Source organism: Elephas maximus, chromosome 1 (genome assembly GCF_024166365.1).
Source record: "Elephas maximus indicus isolate mEleMax1 chromosome 1, mEleMax1 primary haplotype, whole genome shotgun sequence".
In the NCBI taxonomy this organism is placed as follows: domain Eukaryota; kingdom Metazoa; phylum Chordata; class Mammalia; order Proboscidea; family Elephantidae; genus Elephas; species Elephas maximus.
The window spans coordinates 212,413,810-212,438,238 of NC_064819.1; the positions used below are offsets into that span (position 1 = coordinate 212,413,810).

At 37.5% G+C, this 24,429-nt stretch overlaps 2 protein-coding genes across 2 annotated transcripts in view; both read left to right on the forward strand.

Annotated features, from left to right (window-relative positions):
* Positions 1–426: 426 nt before the first annotated feature.
* Positions 427–2,130, forward strand: GJE1 (gap junction protein epsilon 1). Its single transcript, XM_049874304.1, has 3 exons — positions 427–465; positions 1,165–1,347; positions 1,741–2,130. Exons 1-3 carry the CDS (start codon positions 427–429, stop codon positions 2,128–2,130), a joined length of 612 nt encoding a protein of 203 aa, XP_049730261.1.
* A 2,085-nt stretch (positions 2,131–4,215) lies between these two features.
* The window catches only part of VTA1 (vesicle trafficking 1), an 86,413-nt gene continuing 66,199 nt past the window's right edge, over positions 4,216–24,429 (forward strand). Inside the window, exon 1 of the mRNA XM_049902422.1 lies at positions 4,216–4,371. Within this exon, the coding sequence (XP_049758379.1) occupies positions 4,260–4,371 (112 nt within the window). The 5' untranslated portion in view covers positions 4,216–4,259. The remainder of the gene's footprint in view (positions 4,372–24,429) is intronic.

The window sequence follows — 24,429 nt, forward strand, 5'->3', positions numbered from 1 at the left end:
TCCAAGCTGAAGAGTCCACTGGTTTAGGCAATTCTCATATGGGCAGTTCTCAGGTAATTTCAGAGACATTGAGTGCTCAGGGCCTGTGTCAGGCTGGCCTCTTGCTTTGCTGGCACTCTTGTCTGGCTGTCTGCTTGCCATGCTGACAGTGTAAGTTAAGGGATTATTAGGTTGGCTACATGCCCTCTGCTTTTGTTTCTTTGTTTTTGTTTTCTTTGGGGACAGAAATTGGAAAGTTGACTGGGGCCCCAGAGATTTACAAAAGAAAAAAAATGTCAGAAAGAAAAGTAGGAGGGGAGAGAAATTTGCAGCGATAAGTGTTTTCTGCTATAAGAGCTATTAGAGAATAGAAGATTCCGGTGAGCAAATTGGCAATGTGGGTCAAGAAAGAACCCACAGTGATGCCAGAATAACATCTCCTGAGACATGTCTCTGAATTACATCAAGAACTTCTATGAAGGATGTGTAAGTATTATACAGATAAATCAATTGTATGAGTCTTGTCCGTGTATTTTAGACTGACTCGAAAGAAACACTTATGCACTCTACATCTATGGACTATAATGTAAATATCAACTATATACTTCAAAATATTCAGAGTTTAAAACTATAAATAAAAGAATTCAGGAAGTACTTTGGTACTTTAAAGTAGCTTCCTCTCTCAAGTCCATGAATAAGATGCAGAAAATGCGCTGTAGTGACAGGTAATACTAGAGAAATATCACTATGTATATACTAATGGGTTTAACATTGGGTTTGTTATGTAATCTTCCAAAACAGTTACTAGATAATCTAAGATTCTTATGATTTTATTGCAAAAGGATTACACAGACACCCACACCCTATTGCCATCGAGTCGATTCTGACTCATAGTGACAGGGGATATTAATTGGATTAAAATTTTTTCAAATTTTTCCAAAATTACATAGTTGATTAGAAAGATGTCCCTTGTGACTGTTGCATTTTATATTTTATGAGTGAAAAGAGGGATGAGAAATCTCTTAATGCAGGAATTGCATTTGGTTTGAAGATCTCTAAGGGTCTATCTTGCTTTAAAATTTCACGAATTCTAAATTTTTTAAATATAATAATGAATACCTGGTTTAAAAATGGCCTTCTGAAATACTTGTTTTCATTCCCTACCCCCCCCCCAAACCATAACAGGTAAAGCCTCCAACAGTGATTGGTCAATTCCACACCCTTTTCTTTGGATCCGTCCGAATGTTCTTCCTTGGGGTGCTGGGCTTTGCAGTCTATGGGAATGAGGCTTTACACTTCAGCTGTGATCCAGACAAGAGGGAAATAAATCTCTTCTGTTACAATCAGTTCAGGCCAATCACTCTACAAGTAAGTTTTCGATACATGCTGAAACTTTACAACAGATTTTTTTTTCTTTTTAAATGTAAAATAAGGTCATAATAAGGTGAGGAACACCCTAACAGATATTATTTCACAAATTATTTTAATTTTCCTCTAATTAGCTGGATATACCAGGTAAATGAATCTGATTTGGTCAAGAGTTTCTTCCAACACCAGCATCCTATGATATATTCATGTTAGTAATTACATAAGTTTAATAAATAATACTTGACATTACTATCTTCACTAACTTTATTGCTTATTAGAATTGTATTAAACTTAAACAGTTTAGGTTAACCTCTTTGAGAGTGCGTAAATTTTTTATTGTATTTTTTGTTACGTGTTGATTGATTCGACTAACATATTTCTGACATATGTTAGGTGTTCTGGGCATTACAACTAGTGATCGTCCTGGTTCCTGGAGCTATTTTCCATCTTTATGCTGCAGGTAAAAGCATCAGTCAAGAATGCATTCTTCAAAAGCCCATTTATACTGTGATTTATATCCTTTCTGTTTTACTAAGAATTAGTCTAGAGGTCATAGCATTTTGGCTTCAGATTCGCCTCTTTGGTTTCCAAGTAAAATCTCTTTACCTGTGTGATGCTAGATCTCTTAAGGGAAGAAATAATATCATAACATGCATGGTGCCAGAACACTTTGAAAAGACCATTTTTCTCGTTGCAATGTATACATTTACTGTCATCACAATGGTATTATGTGTTGCTGAGATTTTTGAGATCATATTTAGAAGATTATGCTCTCTAATTTAGAAATGACCAGAGTTGATTACCTGCTGTCATGCCGCTGTTATTTATCAATATCTTTTGCTTAAAGCAAAAACCAAACTCTCTGCCGGCAAGTTGATTCCTATGGGACAGAGTTGAACTGTCCCATAGGGTTTCCAAGGCTGTAAATTTTTACAGAAGCAGACTGCCACATCTTTCTCCTTTGGAGCAGCGGGTGGGCTTGAACCTTTTGATTAGCAGCTGATCGCTTTAACCAGTGTGTCACCAGGGCTCTTATTTTTTGTTTCTTTTTATCTTACTCAGTAAGAACCTCAAATTCAAATGTATATGTCTATTTTTTAAGCTACTTCAGTGTGTCCAAAATTTATATCTAGTACTAAGTTCTAAGGCAGATTATGGAACGAACATTTCATTCTCTTTTGCATTTGTCATTTACTTCATCAGAAAATACATATGGAACTAATGTTAACTCATGTTTCAATAGCACTTTTACAGAGTTTTCTCACTTACAACATCTTACTTGATCATAGCATTTTGTGGCCAGAGAAGGTTTTAATATCTCTTTTTCAGAGTGGAAAATTGAGGCTCAGGGAGGTTAATTCCTGTGCCCAAAGTCATACAACTAGGACTCAAATCTCCTGACTATAAAATCATTTCTCTTTCCACTGCACCATACAGCCTTAACTTTGTGGATGGAGTTATTAATTAAAAAAAAAAAAGAATTCTTTTTTTTATAACTTAAGCACAACAGTTGTGAATTAATTGTTAAGTCATTCTACAGTTGGATCACTAATTTGAAGAAATAGAGTGACACATTTTTAATATTTTACTCATTTATACTGTTTCTTTGAAAATTTTAGTATTAAATGATATGGAAATAAACAATGTTTTAGAAAATATTATGCTTGTTTTTTGTTGAAATAAAGAATCCTCTGTGCCCAGGGAGATCTTATCATTACAGCTTCTGTATTCAAGATTACTGAAATGGAAAATTACATTTCAAACTAGACTTCCTCAATATCTGTGAAATTATTTCCAAGACATTTTAAATAAATCCAGTGTATTACTTTTTATCAGTCTGCCATGCCAAAAATCATCTTGATTTGTTATCATTTTGAATCCTCATGTTTTAACCGTCTTATACGTTAAAAAAAAATTTTTTTTTTTATACAGGTGCCTTATTAGGGAGCTAAGTATAAAACAAAAAACAAAACCCACTGCCATCTAACTCATACCAGCCCTATAGGACAGGGTAGAACCGCCCCATAGGGTTATCCAAGGAGTACCTAGTGGATTCGAACTGCCGAATTTTTGATTAGCAGCTGTAGCTCTTAACCACTATATCACCAAGGCTTTCAACTTCTCCTTACGTTTTTTTCAGCCTATGTTTTATATGATGACTTTCTGGATTTACGATTTTGAAAATCACTGAGGATTTGTCCATATGAAAAAGCACAGGAGAAAATCCAATTGTAAATTGTTAATCACTGTACACATATGAAACCAATAGATTATTCTTTCACTAAAATGTAACTAGTCAGTTCAAAAGAAACTTTCAGTTTTCTTTAAAGATACTGTGGTTAGTGTTTATGCTTAGAAAACGCTTGTTTACTTTATCCAATGTGTCAATATAGAAAAATGTCATTTAAAAATTCAAACCTATCATTCTCACCGCAGGCAAGAATTGAATTTAAAATTTCTAAGATCAAAAAGGCATCTATGGACACGATTAATATCAGTTGGGGGAACTGTAACTGACAATTCCTGAATGCTGCGAAAAGCAATTCACGCCTTCACCATTCCTCCCAGTTACCAGACATTCATTATTTCCTTCTTGCCCTTCATTTTTTACTCCTTTGCCACAAAATGGGGGAGGAGGGGAGCAAAACAATACGCTCTTCTTCCTCCAACCAGCAGAGAGCGCTGGTGCCATATGCGGCAAAAATGCCAACTAGCTCGGCTTTCTCTGGGGTCTAAATGCCACGGGGCAAGCAAGCTGAGGTTGTTCCTACTCGGAACCCGTAGTTGGCTTTCTGTCGCCAAGCAACGAATAGTGGGCGGGATTTGCCGTGCGCGCTCTTGTGCGCGACCTCGCAGAAGGAAGCGGAAGTGTCGGTGGCGCGCGAGTAGGAAGTGGTATTCCTAGTGCAGAGATGGCCGCGCTAGCTCCGCTGCCCCCGCTCCCCCCCCAGTTTAAGAGCATACAGCATCATCTGAGGACGGCGCAGGAGCATGACAAGAGGGACCCTGTGGTGGCCTATTACTGTGAGTCTTTCCGAGTTGCCGGGTCCCTTCTTACCCAGTTACACTCCGGGGCCCACACACCATCCCCTGGGTTCGTGAGGCCGCCCCGCCCCCCGGGTTTACACCTGAGCTTTGACCTCTGCCCCGCCCTGGGAACTCCCTAGGTCCCCGCCCTGCTCTGGGCACGGACCCTCTCCTCCCCCTCGGAGGTTTCAAGAAGGCAAAAATCCAAAAGCACCATGGTGGCCGCTGCTTCTCTTGTCTTGTGCTTATGTATTCCTGAACTCCATGAACGCAAGAATTCGGAAACAAACTGCTGAAGGTTTTCCTTCTATGTGTATAAAATAAGAGCCTCCTCTCTCCACAAGGGATTCTTGAAAATAACCTGGGTAGTTGAGTAATTGAGTTGTAGCCAAAACGAAGGTGAATGTCTGAAAGATGTTAATGCTGTGGACAAAAGGAAGACTATTTGAAAAATCTTAAGTGCAGGTTAATTATGACAACATGTAGTCCCATTCAGAAACGCAAATGGAGATCATTTATTACTAAAGAAGCAGTTGAAGACTGCTATTCCCTCTTCTGTACTCAAACTGCTGTCTCCCACCAGTAAGAGTTTTAGTCTTGACTTCTTTGAATAATACCTGGGGTTAAGACATTTCAGAGCAGTATTCCCACTTTGGTCAATTAAGATACATAATCCACAGCTGGTAGAAAGCACCGTTTAAATTTGTTAAGATTTTGTTTCCTTCGAGATGACAGCAGCAGTTCCAGTAGTTTTATATAAATTTTATATTCCATAATATTATATCTCTAACTTTACTGCAAATAAAACAAGTGAAAGAACAACTATAACTTTTCTAAAAAGGATTTGTAGAGTTGAGAAGCCCAATATAGTGTGCCCTCTGGGGTGGATGTTGAAAGATTAGCTAAAGCCTGGTCCACAGCCTCTTCAGTGTCATTCTTGACATATTCTGCATGCCCCCCATTTTCATTTATCAAATGTGCAAAACCCTTTCACATCTCCACGTTCTTCACTCTTTGGGAATGTTCACCTCTTTTCACCACCTGGCAACTTACTATTCAAGATCCAGCTCAAATGTCACCTCTTCTGTAGCAGGATGTTGAACTGGAGAGAAGCAGTTTGAAGCCTTGTTCTGTAGACAATAGTTTCCTTTGTGCATTTACTTCATTTTGTTCAAACCGAAGAGCATTATTTCCATTATCCCTCTTCAGGTTCATCAAGTAGAGACCAACTAATCATTTATTAAGTATATATCGCTCTTCTACCATTACTAGGCACTGGGGCTACAGTTCCCGCGTTCATGGAGCTTACATATAATATCACGGATGGGGCTAAACAATAATAAGTGTATACTGCGTAGAATATTGGAAGATTATTGCTATGAAGAAAAGTAAAGCAGAGAAAGGGATAGGGAATACCAGGACTAGTGGTGATAGGGAGTGCAGAGGACATTTCAGAATCATAGTGGTCAAGGGAGACCTCACTGAGTTGACATCTGAGTAAAAACTTGAAAGGTGAAAGGCCTTGCTGTCAACTGGGGAATAGTACTGTAGATAGAGGGAATAACAAATATAAAGTCTTGAGTCAGGAACTTTCTTGAAATACTCAAGGAGGGTCAAGGAGGCCATCGTGGCTGGAGTGAATAGAGCAAGAAAGTGATGAAATAAGGAAAAACAATGCAAGAGGAACCCATGCCCCTCTCTTAACTTACACCTATTCATGGGCACTGTATTCTGTAGACCCTTCCTGACTGCTCAGGGACCAAGCTATGTCAGTTATTCCTTTCTTTCCTGTGCCATTATCTTCTCCTTCTAGCTATTTCCTTCTAAACTTCCACCAGTCTCATTTATGTTAAAAAAAAAAAAAAAAAGTTTCTCACTAAAATATTCCCCTCAAGTTGCACCCGTCTGCCCAATTTGGTAGGTACATTTGAAGTAGTGTGTAGTTGACTTCCGTGTATCTTAGAGCCTCATACCTGTTGATAACACTGAACTTGCTCTCACCAGAGTCATAAACACTTTCATTGTTAAATCCAGTTGGCCCTTTAAAAACATACTTTTTACCAACAAATACAACAAAATTTTTTAAAAAACCTAAAACATATGCGTATTTTTTATGAGACATGCATATAAAAACTTGATGTATGTGCAGAGTTTAAAGAAGAAAAATGAATTCTAATGACACCACCACATTGGATATTTTTAGGCTTTTTAAGTTTTTGCTTATCTGATGGGCGTGAAATGGTGTCTTTGGAGTGAAATTTGCAATTCCCTGATTCTTAATGAGGTTGAGTGCTTTTTCATATGTTAATTAACCATTTGATTCCCTTTTTAAATGCATATTAATTTCTTTTGTCTGTTTTTCTATTGCACTGTTTTTTTCTTAATCTAGATACTAATCCTTTGTTTTGAATGCCTTCTTCCAATTCATCGTTTGATTTTTCACTCAGTGAGTCTTTTGATGTTCAAGTGTTCTGAATTTTAAAATGCAGCCACTTTAATCAGTCTCTTCTTTAACGATTTACATTCGGATTTGTCCAGACCTTGATTTCTTTTTGTGTACCTTGCTTGACATTTGGGCTTCCTGAATCCATAGATGGGTGTCTTTCATCAGTTCTGGAAAATTCTCTACTACTACCTTTTCAAGTATTATTTCCATTTTATCTCTATTCTTTTCTGAAATTTTTATTACACCTGTATGACACCTTTCCCCTGTAAAGTCATTCTCTCTCATTCCTTTCACGTACTTCACCTCTTTGTTTCTCTGTACTACCTCCTATGTAATTTCTTTAGGACTGTCTTCACCCTTGTGTATTCTGTTGTTCAACCCATTTGTTGAGTTTCCACTTTCAGTTTTTATTGCTGGGTGTTTTCTGTTTTCATTTTCAAATGGGTCTGGCCATTTCTGATAGTCTCTTGTTACTAGTGATATTTTTTAAACATTCCTTTCTTTAAGCATTTTAAATATATTTATATTCTCTACCTGATAATTCCTGCAGCTGCTGCATTTGTGGGTCTCTGTTTAACAGAAGATTGCTCATGGTAATTCTTTCTCTGTATATCAGCTCTATTCATATTGAAGCAGTGCTCTTCAAACTGGGGTACGCAAGTGATTCCAGATCTCACCTTTCATATGTTTTCATTGCTAAAATTGGTCTTCCTGACAAAGCTCCTGTGGTGTCAGGGTGGTAAATTAATGTGTTGCTTCTTGTTTCTCACCATCCTTTCCTCAGTTGCCTTTCTCCTACTTTAAAAAAAGAATACTCTCACCCATCATGAATATTTTTACGGTGTTTTGCTATGGAGGAGAAGGTGGAAAACCCCCCAGGATGTCCAGAAAAAAGGGACAGTTCAAATTACTGGTGTTAGTGAAGCCTCCTTTAATTACGGTATTAGGCAGAGCTTCATGTCTTTACCTGTCTTACAGGGAAGAAAATTAAAGCAAAGAATAAGCCTTTATTTGAAAATCCCAGGCTTGGGGAAGGAGGGTGCAGTTTTTTGAAAGGGGCAGGGAGAGCTTGTGGAGTTTGTCTCCTTTCAGGAATAATTGGTCATGAGTGGCTCTCAGAAGAAGGAGGAATTGTTCTTGGAGCTTAGCAGCCATTGTTTGATCTGCTTGGATTTTATCAAGAGGAATGCAGAAGGACAGTTTGGGGCTGAGGTCAAGTGCGGGCGAGGGGGATAGGGAGGACTAGCTGTGGGGACAAGGACATGGAAGGGGCACATGGAACATTCTGTCTTTCAGTGCCTTCTACATATATCTGTTAAGGGTAATGCCAGGTTTTAAAAACTGACCTGTGTTGCAGTGTTTTGAATTCCCAAAAGGATAAAAGTTTTCATTAAAGCAATAAGCTCGTGCATGACTCAGTGTCTTATGTCAGTTTTATGATTAGAATACAGAAATGAGATAGGTTATAGGGCAAAGTAGATTAACAAGTTTATTTGAATTGGAAAATCATAATTTTCTGGAAAAAAAAATGTGGTTTGGCTGATTGGTTTAGAATTAATACTTGCTTTTGCCGGTTATTTAATATCGTAGACATTCTCCTTAAATGAACTAAATCTTCAGCTAAGAGGTGTTTTGTTTTGTTTTTTAGAAGTATATTTAAAACACATGGTAATGTTTAAACAATTTTTTTTTTTTTTTTTGCAAAGGGGTGTTACAATTAATATTTCAGTTTTTCCGGTCCTTTCCCATTATCTTACGATAAACAATCCCCCCCCAAAAGAAAACATTGCTGTCGAGTTGATTCCAACTTATAGTGACTCTATAGGACACAGTAGAACCGTTCTGTAAGGTTTCCAAGGGTGTAAATCTTTGCAGAAGCAGACTGCCACATCTTTCTGCCATGGAGCGTCTTTGGGGTTCAAGTCACCACGCCTTTTGGTTAGCAGCCAAGCACTTAACCACTGCGTCACCAGGGCTCCTTTATGATAAACGAGAAACTTCTATTTGAAACAAAATGATGAATCTTGGTAAGACCTTTTTTATACTTCAAAAGAATGGCGAAAATGAATGACTAATAACAAATCTGTAGTTTTTAAGCAAATTTTGAAGTAGACCTAAGTGAATTGTCAGCCAAGAGATTATTAAAAATATTATTGGATGATAGGTAATATATGATGTTTTAGCCTATAACCCAGAAGGAATTTAAGGAACTCAGTGATTTTCCTGCGACAGAGCTCCATCCATTGTTATATACTACTTTATGCGAATGAAGTTTCTCTAGCTTTTAATTCATAAAAATGAAAGGCATAGAATTGACACTCTACCCCAGCCCATCATGACGGTAAATCATATTGACTCATGGATGTGTGATCTAACTCATTATAAGGTGTATTTCCAAAAAAAAAATTTAGTTTTTATATTTAATGGTTATTAAAATATATGTTACTTAAGATGGCGTGATCAATTGTGTGTTAACAATAATTGCGTTAATAATAATTTCAGAAGAAACATTTTAACACAGAAGTTTCGTAAAAATTTAAATTTCAATTGTCATAGACTTTTTGTTGCAGAGAAGTATGGTAGGATAAATCAAGTGAGGATTTTTGAGCATACAAATGTATCCTTTCATGATCAAATTCTAAGAAAATGGAAGTATGAGTTAAAGAACAATGTAAAATGTCTGGCTGTTAATTATATTTTAAAGTAAATTATCATAGATACTAAATTGCTATGGTATTAGCATATACCACATGAAATGTCAGTTTTTCAAAGGAAAGTAAAAACATCATACATTGAGATGAAACGAATTTATGTAATAAAAATATGCTCCTTTATGTTTAATTGTCTTGTGCCTCCGTGCTGTTACAGTATATATTTCTCTTTTTAAAAACTTCATTTTTTGAGATTGTAAACTGCTCAAATGCTTCAACTGCAGTGTCTTGATTTGTGAAAGTTTATAATGTCTGAACAATTTCAAGCGTTTGAAAAGGTGATAATCCCTTGGGGAGATGTCAGGTGAGTAGGGTGATTACAGCAAAATCTAATAACCCAGCTCCCTTAATTTTCAAAGAGTGGTTTGAAGAAGTGTGTGGTTGTGAGTTGTTGTGCAGCAGACTTAGTCCGTTTCTGTTGAACAGTCTTGGCTGTTTTGATCTCAGGTTTTCGTGCATACTATCAATTTCTTGACAGTATGAGTTTGCCCTGGTGATTGTCCTTGTTACATAAGAACAATGATTATGCCTTTTGCAAACCACCATACAATCACCATAACCTGTTTTTGGGTGCAGTGGTTGTTTTGGGTAATGGAGACTGCTCTGCCTCTAACCATTGCCCAGATCGTTTATTATTGCCAAACAGTATCCATTTCTCCTCACAAATAATGATACATTGTTTAAAAAAAAAAAAAAAAAAGGCTCACAATTGTTGCAGGCTAGCAGTGCTAAGCACATCTCTAGATGTCACCATTTCTGATTTTCTGTCAATTTGGCCAGAACCCATGTATCCAACTTTTTCACATTTCCGATGGCATTCAAATGGCAGGAAGTAGTCATAGGAGATACTCCCAACTCTGCTGCAAAATTTTAAACTGTTGTTTGAAGGTTGATTGCCACCAGTTCTTTCAGATGGTTTTTGTTTATGATGGATTCTGGTTTTCCTCGAGGCTCATTTTGAAGGCTCTCGTCTCCAGAGCAAAATTCTTGAAACCACCCCTGTATCATCCGCTAGTTACTAACACCTTCTCCAGATGCCAAGTTGATGTTTTTCTCGGCCTCAGTTGCATTTCATGTGTTAACTTGAACTTATATGAAAAAAGTAGTTGTGATTGTTCAACAGTCACCATATTATTGAGGAGCAAAAAGTCAGTGCTTACAAAACAAGAACCACCTAGAACATGAAGTTAAATGATTATGAAAGGAAGCCTAGTAATACGAAGTAGTGTAACCTAATAGCCACTTAGCCTAACATGTCTAATCAGGATTCAAAAACGTCTCCTCTCAAATCCAGCGTCTCATGCCGTATACCCTAATATTTACGTTTGATTGGGTGAGGTAATTTTAAGATGCCAATATTTGCTGTAGTAGAGAAATCACATTTTTGTACCTGTTTAAACTTCTAATGAAAAGTAGTAAATATGAACCTGAAAATGTGGGACTTATGGGAAGGGCTGTGTCTCTGTTATCTTAGAGCAAGCAATTTCTTCAATTCCCAAAGAATTTTTTTCTCAGCAAAAAAATATATTCGGTATTTTTTTTACTAGACCACTTGCTGATTAATAAAAATACCATATTCTCTTTTACTTCTGGGACGTTCGGTGCACTGCTCTCTGCCTGGGATTCCCTTCTGATTTCCTCTTAACTTGGTAAGGCAGATCAGTCAATCAATCCAACTCAATTCTATTCTGTTCTACTTCCTCTCTGACACCAGCTGTTCAGTAATTTTTCCTCTGACCTTAACCTCAGAGGTACGTCAGACCTCACAAGTTAAAGGATACAATCTTCCGGACTGCCAGGTCTGCCTAAGACTTCAGGGCTTGTAGGGAAAAAAACATTCACAAAGTTTGGCAAAGCAAAAAGAAAGTTTTATTTGGCATATATTCAGAAAGGCAAAAGTGGGAAGCAGACAAGAGTGTCACCAGAGCTAATGTCTGCCCGAATCTGAGGGAGGATACAGAATCATCAGTATATATTAACATCACAAAAATGGGTGAAAGCTTCACTTTTTCACAGATTGGCTAGAAACTGTGGCCTTATATAACTTTGAATTGCCTTTCTTAAGGATCATTGGTATAGGTTTCAGGAACCCGACAGTCAGGAGGGTCTTCACTGGTGTAGTTTTAAGTAACCCAACAATCAAGAGGGTCTTCATTCGTCCAACAAATTTCTATTCACTAAATGTTAATAGAAAAAGATAGGGGCGAAAAAAGTCATTTGTTTGGCTTTATGTGAAAAGTTTCCTAAAAATATTTTTTCTTCCTTAAAAGATAATTTCTAAGATGGTCCCATCTATTGTCTTTATCTCAGGGCCCAGTCAATGTGTCCTTTTGAGTCTTTGTGGGCCCAGCATCAGCTGGGTCACATCTCTCTTTGCTCAAGGACAGGCAATAATAATTCCAATATTATTTTCTAAATCACACGTCAGCCACAAGCTTGGGAGCCCCCAATCTTCTGTTACTTCTGACCTACTGGCTTCGACTGCTTCATAGAGTTTGGTGATTCTCTGGGACAACTCAAGACCTCAGGAAAGTGCTACACTTATGATTACAGTTATAGCAAAAAGGATACAAATGAAGAGGTGCATTAGGCAAGGTCTGCCAATAACAGTTTCTCTCTGGCCTTAATGGGGATCACTGCAGTGTAGTCTTTAGAGATTGCCACCTTCATATTCCTATACGTTTCTAAGTTTTTGGTCCTTCGGTCTATTGTTTTCTTCGTAAATCAGGGATGGATGTTGAAATACATCAGATAACTTGTTGGCTATCTATGGAAGTGATAGTATGAGTTTTCTTTTATTTCTTTGAACCTTTTAATGTAGTAAGTAATAAAATGGTTAATTTCCTCATTTTTGAAACATCTCTTCTGGAAAGATTCCCACAAGTTTGTTTTTTTTTTTAAATGCTCTTATTTTGAGATAATTACAGATCCACATGCAGGTGTAAGAAATTATGTGGAGATATCCTGTGTGCTTTTTACCTGGTTTCACCCAGTAATAACATCTCGAAAAACTAGTTCATCATTACAATCAGAATATTGATGTTGACACAGTATACCAATCTTAGTCAGAGTTCCCCAGCTTTACATGTGCTGATTTGTGTGTGTTTGTGTATTTAGTTCTTTCAGCACTTACCCCATGTTTAGGTTCCTGTATCCACCAGTCAGGATGCAAAACTTCCATAAGAATAATCCCTCATGTTGTCCTGTTATAACCACGTCCATTTCTCCCTCCTCTCCCTTTCCTTATCTTCTAGCAGCCATTAACCTGTTCTCCATTTCTAAAGTTTTCTCATTTTTTAAATGTTATGTAAAGAAAATACGTAATTTTTTAAGATTGGATTTTTTTGCAGTAACAACCAAAAAATATGTGAGTGGTTACATAGATGGATATGTATGCATATATGTGTATAGGAAGGCGATATATATGTGTGCATGTACAGGTGTGTCTGTAGGTGTATGCATATACATGTTTGCGTGTGCTACATATACAGGTATTCCCCAACTTACGTCGAAATTCTGTTCCAATGACTATCTTAAGTCAGTTCTGAGATAATTGGAACACCTCATCTTTTTTTTTTAAGTTTTCACAATTATTGCTTTTTATTATCAATATTGATGCCTTTGAATTATGGTGTTGGCAAAGAATATTGAATATACCACAGACTGTCAGAAGAACGAACAAGTCTGTCTTGGAAGAAGTACAGCCAGAATGCTCCTTGGAACAAGAATGGTGTGACTTCGTTTCACGGTTCAGACATGTTATCAGTCCTTGGAGAAAGACATCATGCTTGCTCAAGCAGAGGGTCACCGAAAGAGAGGAGGACCCTCAGTGACATGGATTAACAAGATAGCAGCAACGATGGACTCAGGCATGGCAGTGATTGTGAGGATGGCGCAGTACCAGGCAGTGGTTTGTTCTGTTGTACATAGGGCCATTATGAGTCGGAACTGACTCCATGGCACCTGACAACAACAACATTATCAGTAGTTTTAGAACTCTTATTTATATTTGTCTTTGGGGGTTGGAAACATTACATAAAAACTTATATATATATATTTTAATATATACATACAAAAAAATACACATCCACAAAAAAATGGATGATGTTGGCATTTTGTCAGTTGCGGTAATAACTTCACTTGTGGAAGGTTCTAGATCATCAGATTATCTATTCCTGAGGATAGGGATGCCATTTCCAGTCAGAAAATTAGAGTTGTCTGCATATGGTCCCTTTACGAGCTGCAACATTGTACACAGTACGTACTAGTAATAAGATAATCAAAAAAAGAAGTCATAATTGTGGTTCATTATAAAAAAAATACGTTGTAAGTTGGGGAGTACCCGTATATTCATATATGTAATAAAGCACATAGGGGGCAGAGTCACGGTACTTCTCAGACATAGCTGGGTTTGAAGGCTTAGGACTATAGTCTTGTGGGACAACTTGGTCAGTTGGCACAACATAGTCCATAAAGTCTATGTTCTATGTCATAATTTGGTAAGTAGCGTCTGGGGCCTTAAAAGCTTACATGCAGCCATCTAAAATAAAATTATTAGCCTCTACTCATCTGGAGCAAAAGAAAGAGGGAAACCAAAGACTCAGAAGAAACTAGTCTGCAGGACTAATTGCCTACATGAACCATGGCCTCATCTGTTCTTAGATCAGAAGAACTAGATGGTACCCAGGTATCACTGCTGACCTTTCTGACATGGTCCTACATAGAATGGGAGAAAAATGTAGAACAATACTTGAATTCTTAACAAAAAAGGTCAGTTGTCAATTGTTCCTTTTTTATTGCTGAGTAGTATTCCATGGTGTGGATGTACCACAGTCTGTTTAACCATTTACCCACTGAAGAACAGTTTTGGCTATTACAAATAAAGCCTCTGTGAACACAGGTTTTCATTTCTCCAGATAAATGCCCAAGAGTGTAATTGCCAGATCGTATGGTAATTGCATATTGCATATTTAGTTTTATAAGAGACTGCCAAATTGTTTGCCAGAGTGGCTGTACCATTTTATTCCTGCCAGCAGTGTATGAGTGATTCATACTCTCCACACCCTCACCAGCTTTTACTGTGTCGCTGCTGCTTATTTTACATATTCTGATGAGTGTGGTGATATCTCATTGTGGTTTTAATTTTTATTTCCTTTTTTTTGATGATTAATAAGTTGCATACCGCTCCATATGGTTATGAAATTTCTGGTCACAGCTTTTGCCTTTATCTTATGGGCATGACTTCCTGTCTTTTGTTTGATTTTTATTGTTGAGTTTGAGAGGTTTTGATATATTCTAGCTCTTAGCCCTTTGTCAGATAAGTGATTTGCAAATATTTTTTCCCAGTCTGTGACTTGTCTTTTCATCCTCATAACAGGGTCTTTCACAGAAAAAAAGTTTTTAATGTTGATGATACCCACTTCATCAGTTTTCCCTTTTTTGCTTTGTGCTTTTGGTGTCAAGTCTTTATATTGTACTGTATTATTATTTTAATGTCCTAGTTTATTGTGCTTTCTCTGTTTGTTTTTTTTTTTTTTCAAAAACAAATTTCTAAGTCCAAGTAAAACCAAACCAAATCTGTTGCAGTCAAGTCTCTTCCGTCTCATAGTGACCCTATAGGACAGGGTAGAGCTGCCCCTAGGGTTTCCAAGGAGCGCCTGCCAGACTTGAACAGCCAGCCTTTTGGTTAGCAGCGGAACTCTTAACCACTGCTCCACCAGGGCTTCCTTCCAAGTGAGAGTAGTCAAGCCTTTTTTTTTTTTAAGTGTTACCGTTTTTAATAACAGTGTTATGCTTTAACATTGTTGAGAAGATTCCTTCTCTTTGTCTTATATCTGAGATGGTTCAAAAGCAGCAGATTTCTTTCTTTTTTTTAGATTTCAAGGGGGAAAATGTCCTTGATAAAGCAAAACCTTGTGCTTTTTCTTGAAGGTCTTCTATATATTTCTCAGTTTCTTCCGTTGTTAAAAATTTTTACGTGAGCCATTGTTGATATGTTTTCTGGAATATCTGCCACTTCTGCCAGATTTTCAGATTTGTTAGTGAGAAATCAGAATTTCAACTTCCCTTCCTTCTCTCACTTATAATCAGCCAGCCATCAAGTTTTTTGTTTTACCTCCTTGGTTTTTCTGAAATCACTCCCTCACTTTACACCTAAGCTGTTGTTATAACGTTCTAGCTCCTGCTTCAAATATAATCTTTGTTGCCACAAGGAAGATCTGCTTAAAATGCTTAGTGGAAAAAAAAGAAAAACCCAAAGTAAGAGTGATAGATTTGACTCTTTGAACATTCAGAAATTCTGTGTGACACAGTGTAAATTAATTTAGCAAACATTACACTAGGGAAAAACATTTCTGATAGATGAGAGACACGGGGCCAATATCCCTGATATATAAAACACACGTACAGATCCATTAAAAAAAATAAATGGACAAAGAACATGAACGTACAACTATTGAAGGAGGGACTATTGTTAACATTCAGCCTAGTTAGTAATAAAATGGTATACTATTTTTTTACTGTAAAATTATAAATTGGTTCAAGTGCGTATTGTGGTGAAATCTTTATTCAAATGACTGTGGATTGGTACAAAGTTTTAGAAAGGATTTTGGCAAAATGTATAGAATTGTGAAAGTATAATCCAGTAATTCCAGTTTTGGAAAACTTGTGTTGAGTCAAGAGTCACAGATATACTAAGAGCTTTATGCATTTTAAGAAACTCAAAACAGCCTAAATATACCTTATCATGGAAATGGTTAAGTAAATTATGGTACATTAATGGATGGAGAGTAATGTACTTGTTTAAAAATTACAAACCTTTTATAACATGGGCAAAAGCTTACATGAAAATGCAGAGTCCAAAATTATATCTGTACTATCATCTGAATTTTTTGAGTATATGTGGTTGGAGAAAAAGATCGTGGTTTTTAGGTTCATGAATAGTGTTTTTTCTCTTATTTGCGTTTTTTTTTTTTTTTTAAATGTTGCAGTGGGTTTATTTTTTATACATGGGTGTATTTCAGAGAAGTCCTTGTGCAGTGGTTAAAGTGCCTGGCTGCTAACTGAAAGGTTGGAGGCTCGAACCCACCAGCCACCACTCCACAGGAGAAAGGTAGCAGTCTGCTTCCGTAATGATTTATAGCCTTGGAAACCTTATGGGGCAGTTCTGCATTCTCCTACAGGGTCACTATGAGTTGGAATCGACTCAGTAGCGGGTTCTGGTGTATTTCGCACCAGTATTTCATACCAGTAAATAAATAAGAAGCCCTGGTGGCTCACCAGTTAAGAGCTTAGCTGCTAACCAAAAAGTCGGATATTCAGACCCACCTAGCAGCGCTGAGAGAGAAAGACCTAGTGATCTACTCCCTTAAAGATTACAGCCTGGGAAACCCTATAGGGCAGTTATACTCTGTCCAATGGCGCCGCTGAGTTGAAAATTGACTTAATAACACCTAATAACAAGAACAGGTAGGCAAATAACTAGTAAAAGCTTTATTAAAAGAAAAAATCCTACCTGTAGTAGGTCCATATGTCTTATCAGATAAAATTTAAATATTGTTTGTGGCCTCTAATGATTTGAACTCTGAATCATCTTTTGTGGCATCAAATTGAATTTCATCCCATTGCTGGAACATTACTCACTGTTTTTGTCTCCGAGCGTTTCAGCATTTTATTCTCTCTGCTTTAATACCACTTCTCTCTTTCCCATCCCGAATCTATTTTTATCGTTAAAGTACTAGCTGGAGTCTCACTTTTTCTGGGAGACCTTCTCTTAAACTCCCTGGTGTTTAGATGCTCATTTTCTGTGTTCTTATCGTATCTTGTACAGCTTTACCCTAATTTTTTCTGCTTTCGAGTCTTTTAGACTGTAAACTTACAGAGGCATGGCTGCTTCTGAGAGCTCTTTATTCATCTATTGTGACAGGTAGTGCTAGATATACTATAGATACTTATATAATGAATATCAAAACCTGTTGTTATCAAGTTGATTCCGACTTGTAGCAACCCTGTAGTACAGAGTAGAACTGTCTTATTGGATTTCCAAGGCTGAAGTCTTACGGAAGCAGACCGCCACATCTTTCTTCCACAGAGTAGCTGGTGGGTTCAAACCACCAGCCTTTTGATTAGCAGTCAAGCGCTTAACCACTGCACTACCAGGACGTCTTACAATAAAGATAGATGCTCAAAAAAGTTTGTCAGATTGACCTGAATTTAGGCAGTAGTGGTCCTTAGAACTGTGGCGATGCAGTTGTCACTGAATAAAGGGGCCCAGACAATTAACATTTCTGTAGCTCTTTGGACTGGTAAAAATGCTTTCTTTCAGGATCTCTGATTTGATCCTCACAGTCATCCTGACCCTTCTGTTAGTAAGAGATGAAACCAGGACCTGAATGCCTGAGGCCAGGGGAAAAATAGCTGGAGATGGTTGAATAAAGTGTTGTTGGCTTAAAAAAAAAAAAACCATTGCCATCGAGTTGATTCTGACTCATAGTGACCCTATAGGACTGCCCCATAGGGTTTCCAACGAGCAGCTGGTGGATTTGAACTGCTAAACTTTTGGTTGGCAGCCAAGCACTTAACCACGGCAGCACCAGGGCTCCAGTATTGTTGGTACCGAAAAACCAAACCAAACCGGCTGTGGTCGAGTTGGTTCTGACTCATAGTGACTCCATAGGAAAGAGTAGAACTGCCCCATAGAGCTTCCAGAGAGCACCTTGTGGATTCAAACTGTTGACCTTTTGGTTAGCAGCTGTAGCTCTTAACCACTACACCACCAGGGTTTCCATATTGTTGGTAGAAGGTAGTAATTAACGAGCCAGTTGTAGAGTGAGTGAGGGTAAAGGGACAAGTTAAATTGGTGACAAATGAGGGGAGATCAGTAAAATAGTCTGGTAGATTCTTAAGTAAAAAAGTAGAGGGCACAAATAGAAGAAGACTATGTTATAAACCTGTCTCTGAGCTTCTTGTAAGGCTCTTTTTATTTTTTTTTTCTTTAATGAAACTAGAACATATTTTAGTCCTTACTAAGAGCAGGACACTGTATGATAAAGATTTTGACTCTACTAGGTTTGGGACTGTAGGTAAAGCTAAATTGAGAAAGATCTTTCTTTAATAAGGTTGCTGTAAGTAACTGGATATAGTTTCAAATTTAGTTTTTTGTTTTTTTAATTTCCTCTAGGGGGTGACATTGTAAAATTAATAGACTTTCAGTGAAAGCGTTTAAATGTTCTTGAGATTTTTTCATTTATTTCTATGATCATAGAAAGATTATGTTTGTTTAGGAAGTTGCAAATATGAACGGTTATTTCCCCCAATTCTGAGGTGTTACAGAACACATAGTTAGAAAATTTTAATTTAGTATAAGTAAAAGCTAAATAAATGCTACAATAAGATTGGAACTGGAAACATCCCAAGTAAAATTAGTCAGTCATAAAAGGACAAGTATTGTATGACCTCACTTATATAAAAAGACAAGAAAAGATAAATGTATAGAGAGTAAAGTTTATCAGTGATTACCAGGGGTAGGAGCAAGGGGGAAAGTGGGGACGAATGGTGAAGGAAAGAGCACGCTGAATAAGGGTAGGATTGCACAGCCAACTCTTACAATTGATGTCAATAAGTCATACACCTATAAAAAGCCGAATTGGCAAATGTTGTGTATAGATACATTTACAACAATAAAAGAAAAAAGTAAAAGCAGTTACTAAGGCTACTTATGTGCAACCAAAAACCTCATGGATTTTGTTTCTTGGTTTGGAGATTCAGGGTCATGGTTTCATGAGACATCCTAGTTAATTGGCCTAATAACATGTTCAATGCTTCTGTTCTACCTCCTAGTTCATTGGCTAGTGCCTTAAAAGCTTGCAAGCAGCCACCTAAGGCACAACAATTGGTCTCTATTCGCCTGGAGTAGCAGAGGAAGGAGAGTCAGGAATAGGAGGAGAATATGGAATGTGTAGCTGATTGCCTCCATGAACAATTGCCTCCTTTGCCATGAGACCAGAAGAACTGGATGGTGCCTGGCTACCATTACTGAACGTTATGCTCAAAGATTCTGTAGAAGAATCCTAAGCAAAAAGGACCAAATGCAGAACAGGATTTAAAATTCTCATGGATTCCAGACTTCCTAGAGCCATGAAAGTTGGATGAACTCCTGAAACTATTGCCCTGAGATAATCTTTAAACCTTAAACCAAAAATATCCCCTGAAGTCTCCTTAAAACCAAACAATAGTTTAGCTTAACTAGTAAAAAATGTCTGCTTTGAGCATTATGCTTCTTTAAGAACTATACCTATATATATGAAGATCAAAGACTACAATCATCAGTATGCATTACACCTCAACATAAAACTCCTCAGTAATGGACCAATAAGCAATATCACGATAAGTGAAGAAAAGATTGAAGTTGTCAAGGATTTCATTTTACTTGGATCCACAATCAGCACTCACAGAAAAGGCAGTCAAGAAATCAAATGACGTTATTACATTGGGCACATTCGCAAAAGACCTCTTTAAAATGGTAAAAGCAAAGCTGTCACTTTGAGGACTGAGGTGCAACTGACCCAAGCCATATATGCACTTAATGCATGCAAAAGCTGAACAATGACTAAAGAGACCGAAGAATTGATGCCTTTGAATGATGGTGTTGGTAAAGAATATTAAACATACCATGGACTGCTGGAAGATTGAACAAATCTGTCTTGGAAGTATAGCCAGAGTGCTGCTTAGAAGCGAGGATGGTGAGACTTTGTCTCACATACTTTGGACATGTTGTCAGGAGGGACCAGTCCCTGGAGAAAGACATCATGCTTGGAAAAGTAGAGGGTCAGCGAAAAAGAGGAAGCCCCTCAATGAGATGGGTTGACACAGTGGCTGCAACAGTGGGCTCAAGCATAGCAGTGATTGTGAGGATGGCACAGGACTGGGCAGTTTTCTGTTCTGTTTTCTTATACATAGGGTCGCTGTGAGTCGGAACCAACTGGACGGCACCTAACAACAGCAGCAACTTGGAAGATGAGATAGCAACATTAGGGGGCAGTGAAATTATGTTAATGGGGGGGGAACAGCTCACAAAAGGAGAGTGAGAATGGTAGCACAACTCTTAAGAATGTAATCAGTGTCACTAAATTGTACATGTAGAGACTTGAATTGGTGTATGTTTTGTATATTCTCAACAACAACAAAATTAATTTTCTTTGAAAACTAAATGGTACTGGTTTTTGTTGGCTGGTGAGCTACATGGATATTAGCACTAAAAATCAGTTGCCTGTTTTTGTTTGTTTTGCTTTTGTTAATTATACAGAAATTGGATTGTTTTTTAAACCAAACAATCTTAGCTAAGCCAATAAAAAGAAGCAGTTGTTTTCATTCTCTGCTGGTTTCTCAATCTGTACCATGAATTGGAATCTGTAATACTATTGTCTAAGTTTTGGGCATTTTTTTTTTTTTTAATTTTAATCTGACTTGGGACACTTGACCATAGCAATGGCAAGTTAATAATAAAAATACACAGAAAGTTGGGCCACTGGTTTATCCATTTGCATTTGATTTATTTATCTTATGTTTGTTTTTGCAAACTTATATGCAAATATATTTTATTCCATGAAAATACTGATTTTAATAGTTACACTTATTTCGAATAAAGTAAATCATTTCATATTGTAAAATTATTTCACACAGTTTTTTTCCTGAAAGATTGTAGCTTTTTAGGAAAAAAATATGTGGTTGAAGGGACAGGGTCTGTGGAGTCAAGTAACACTTCTTTCTATTGACACTCATCCAAGTTTAAGCATCTTTAGTAAGTCGTGGTGGCACAGTGGTTAAAGTGCTCAGCAGATAACCACATGGTCAGTGATTCTAACCCACCAGCTGCTTTGCAGGAGAAAGATGGGGCAGCCTGCTTCCATGAAGATCTACAGCCTTCGAGACCCCGTGGGACAGTTCTACTCTGTCCTAAAAGGCCACTGTGAGTTGGAATTGACTTGATAACAGTGGGTTTGGTTTTGGTTTTATTTTTTTATAACAATGATGTCTGATTGCTCAAAGCATAGGCTTCCCTTCTCTCAAGCAGCACAGGATTATATATACTAGGTTTCAATAAACATGCTTAATAAGTTCCTGCCTTCATTCAGAGTTCTCATTGGGCTGTTATGTCTACATTTTTTGTTTTTCTCTGGCTCGGCAAGTTTGTTTTTTTATTTTCTTTTTTGTTGTTGATTTTTTGGGTGGCTTTGTTTTAATCTCAGTTAATTATTCTTAGTTTTTAGAAGCGCTGTTGGCATTTTGGCAGGGCAGTTCTTTGTTTTCAGGACTGCCCGTTGCATTTCAGGATATCATGTTCTAAATGCTGATAGTGTCTGCAGATGTTATATTAACAAAAAACAAATAACAACAAAAACGGTAAAAAAGTAAGCCTCTACATTTTTCCAGCTCCCCCAAGGGCCTGTATTGTTGCTCTCTCTTGAGGAGCATTGGTGTGAATAATACACGTTCATGATGGAAAAGTTGGTAGAACAGCAAAGGATAAAGAAGGGAAGCATACATTTTCTCATTTGAAATCACAGCTGTTAACATTGTGTCATATTTCCATTCAGTTTTCTTCGGTGGGCATCATTTTCTTGAAGTAATTAAAATTACATGAAAATTAAAGTCATATTTGCTATCTATTATGACTTCAGTTGCCACTTAGTCTCCTTGGGCCTTAGTTTCTTGTTTTGAAAAAAGTAAATAAACTAACAAAGGATTGGATAGATAAGGTTCCTGTCAGATTAAAATCTTGTTAATCCAAGATCACAAATTGGTTAAACAGCCTCCGTATGAAGAGAACAAATATTAGACTTTTTAATGTGGTGTTCTAATTTATTAGAATTTACCAGAGGTAGTGACACACACACACAAAATAGGCACATGAATATATTCTAAACACGTTTTATTTAATAGATAAAATTGAAAATCCCCTAAATGCCCATTAATATGAGTAAGTTCAAGCCTGTTATGGTGCATAAGTATGATGGAATATTATGTAACTGTGAAATGAGTTACATTTATTACGGAAGAAGATGTCTGTAGCCCATAGAATATTGTAAAAAGGAGGGTGCAGACCTGTTAAGTTGTCCTATAAATGTAGAATCTGTGGATATGTATAACTGTATATATGTAGATATACCTCCTTCTTAAGAGACATTGGTGGTTCAGCAGTAGAATTCTCATCTTCCATGCAGGAGGCCCAGGTTCAGTGCCAGACAGTCACCTCCTGCCTGTCTGTCAGTGGAGGATCACGTGTTGCTCTGATGGAGAACAGGTTTAGAAGAACTTCATGACTGAGATGGACTAGGAAGAAAGGCCTGGTGTTCTACTTCCAAAAATCAGCTAATGAAAGCGCTGGGGATCTCAATTGTCTGATCCACAACTGTGTTGTGCATGAGGTCGCCGTGAATCAGGGGGCTGACTCCAGGGTAGCTAACAGCAACAAAGAATCTTACTTTGTCAATTTGTTTTTTCTTTAAGCACTTTCTTGCCTTTTCTGATAACAAAACCAAAAAACCAAAACCAAACCCAGTGCCGTCGAGTCGATTCCAACTCACAGCAACCCTATGTACAGAGTTACATACATGTTCGATAGTTACAGTTCCGACTCGTAGTTACCCTGTGTACTACAGAACGAAACACTACCCAGTCCTGTGCCGTCCTCACAATCCTTGCTATGCTTGAGCCAAATGTTGCAGCAACTGTGTCAATCCATCTCTTGAGGTGCTTCCTCTTTTTCACTGACCCACTGCTTTTCCAAGATTGGTCTTCTTCTCCAGGGAGTGGTCTTTCTGATAATATGTCCAAAGCACTTGACATGAAGTCTTGCCGTCCTCACTTCTAAGGAGCATTGTGGCTGTATTTCTTCCAAGACAGACTTGTTCGTTCTTCTGGCAGTCCACGTATATTCAGTGTTCATCCCCAAAGCCATAATTCAAAGGCATCAGTTCTTCTTTGGTCTTCCTTATTCATTGTCCAGCTTTCACATGCATATAAGGTCATTGAAAATACCATGGCTAGGGTCAGGCGCACCTTAATCCTTAAAATGACATCTTTAATTTTTAACACTTGGAAGAGGTCTTTTGCAGCAGATATGCCCAGTGAAATATGTCATCTGATTTCTTGACTGCTGCTTCCATGGGTGTTGATTTTGAAACCAAATAAAACAAAATCCTTAACAATTTCAATTTTTTCTTAATGAGACTTCCTCAAATCCTGATGCCATGTTCTTCATGTAGCCCAGTTTCTCAGATTATTTGCTCAGCATACAGATTGAATAAGTATAGTGAAAGAATACAACCCTGATGCACACCTTTCCTGATTTTAAACCAGGCAGTAACCCCTTGTGTTCAAATGACTGCCTCTTGGTATATGTACAGGTTCCTCCTGTGTTCTAGAATTTCCATTCTTTACAATGTTATCCATAATTTGTTATGATTGACACAGTCAGATTCCTTTGCTTAGTCAATAAAACACAGATAAACATCTTTCTGGTATTCTCTGCTTTCAGCCATGATCCTTCTGACATCAGTAATGATGTCCCTCATTCCACGTCTTCTGCTGAATCCTGCTTGAATTTCTGGCACTTCCCTGTCAGTGTTCTGCTGCTACAACTGTCTTTGAATGATCTTCAGCAAAATTTTACTTTCATGTGATATTAATGATACTGTTCGATAATTTCCTCATCTCTTGGATCATCTTTCTTTGGATTGGGCACAAATACGGATCTCTTCCAGTCAGCTGCCCAGGTAGCTGTCTTCCAAATTTATTGCATAGATGAGTGACTGCTTCCAGTGTTGCCTCTGTTGAAACATGTTCTGTCAGTTCCTGCAGCTCTGTTTTTTGTCAGTACCCTCAGTGTAGCTTGAACTT

What these genes read in the sequence shown, in the direction of transcription:
- GJE1 (XM_049874304.1), top strand. Translation starts at nt 427, where the DNA reads ATGTCTCTGAATTACATCAAGAACTTCTATGAAGGATGT. An exon ending in AGAACTTCTATGAAGGATGT is followed by an intron (nt 466 to 1,164) that starts GTAAGTATTATA and finishes AAACCATAACAG; the next exon opens with GTAAAGCCTCCAACAGTGAT. An exon ending in TCAGGCCAATCACTCTACAA is followed by an intron (nt 1,348 to 1,740) that starts GTAAGTTTTCGA and finishes GACATATGTTAG; the next exon opens with GTGTTCTGGGCATTACAACT.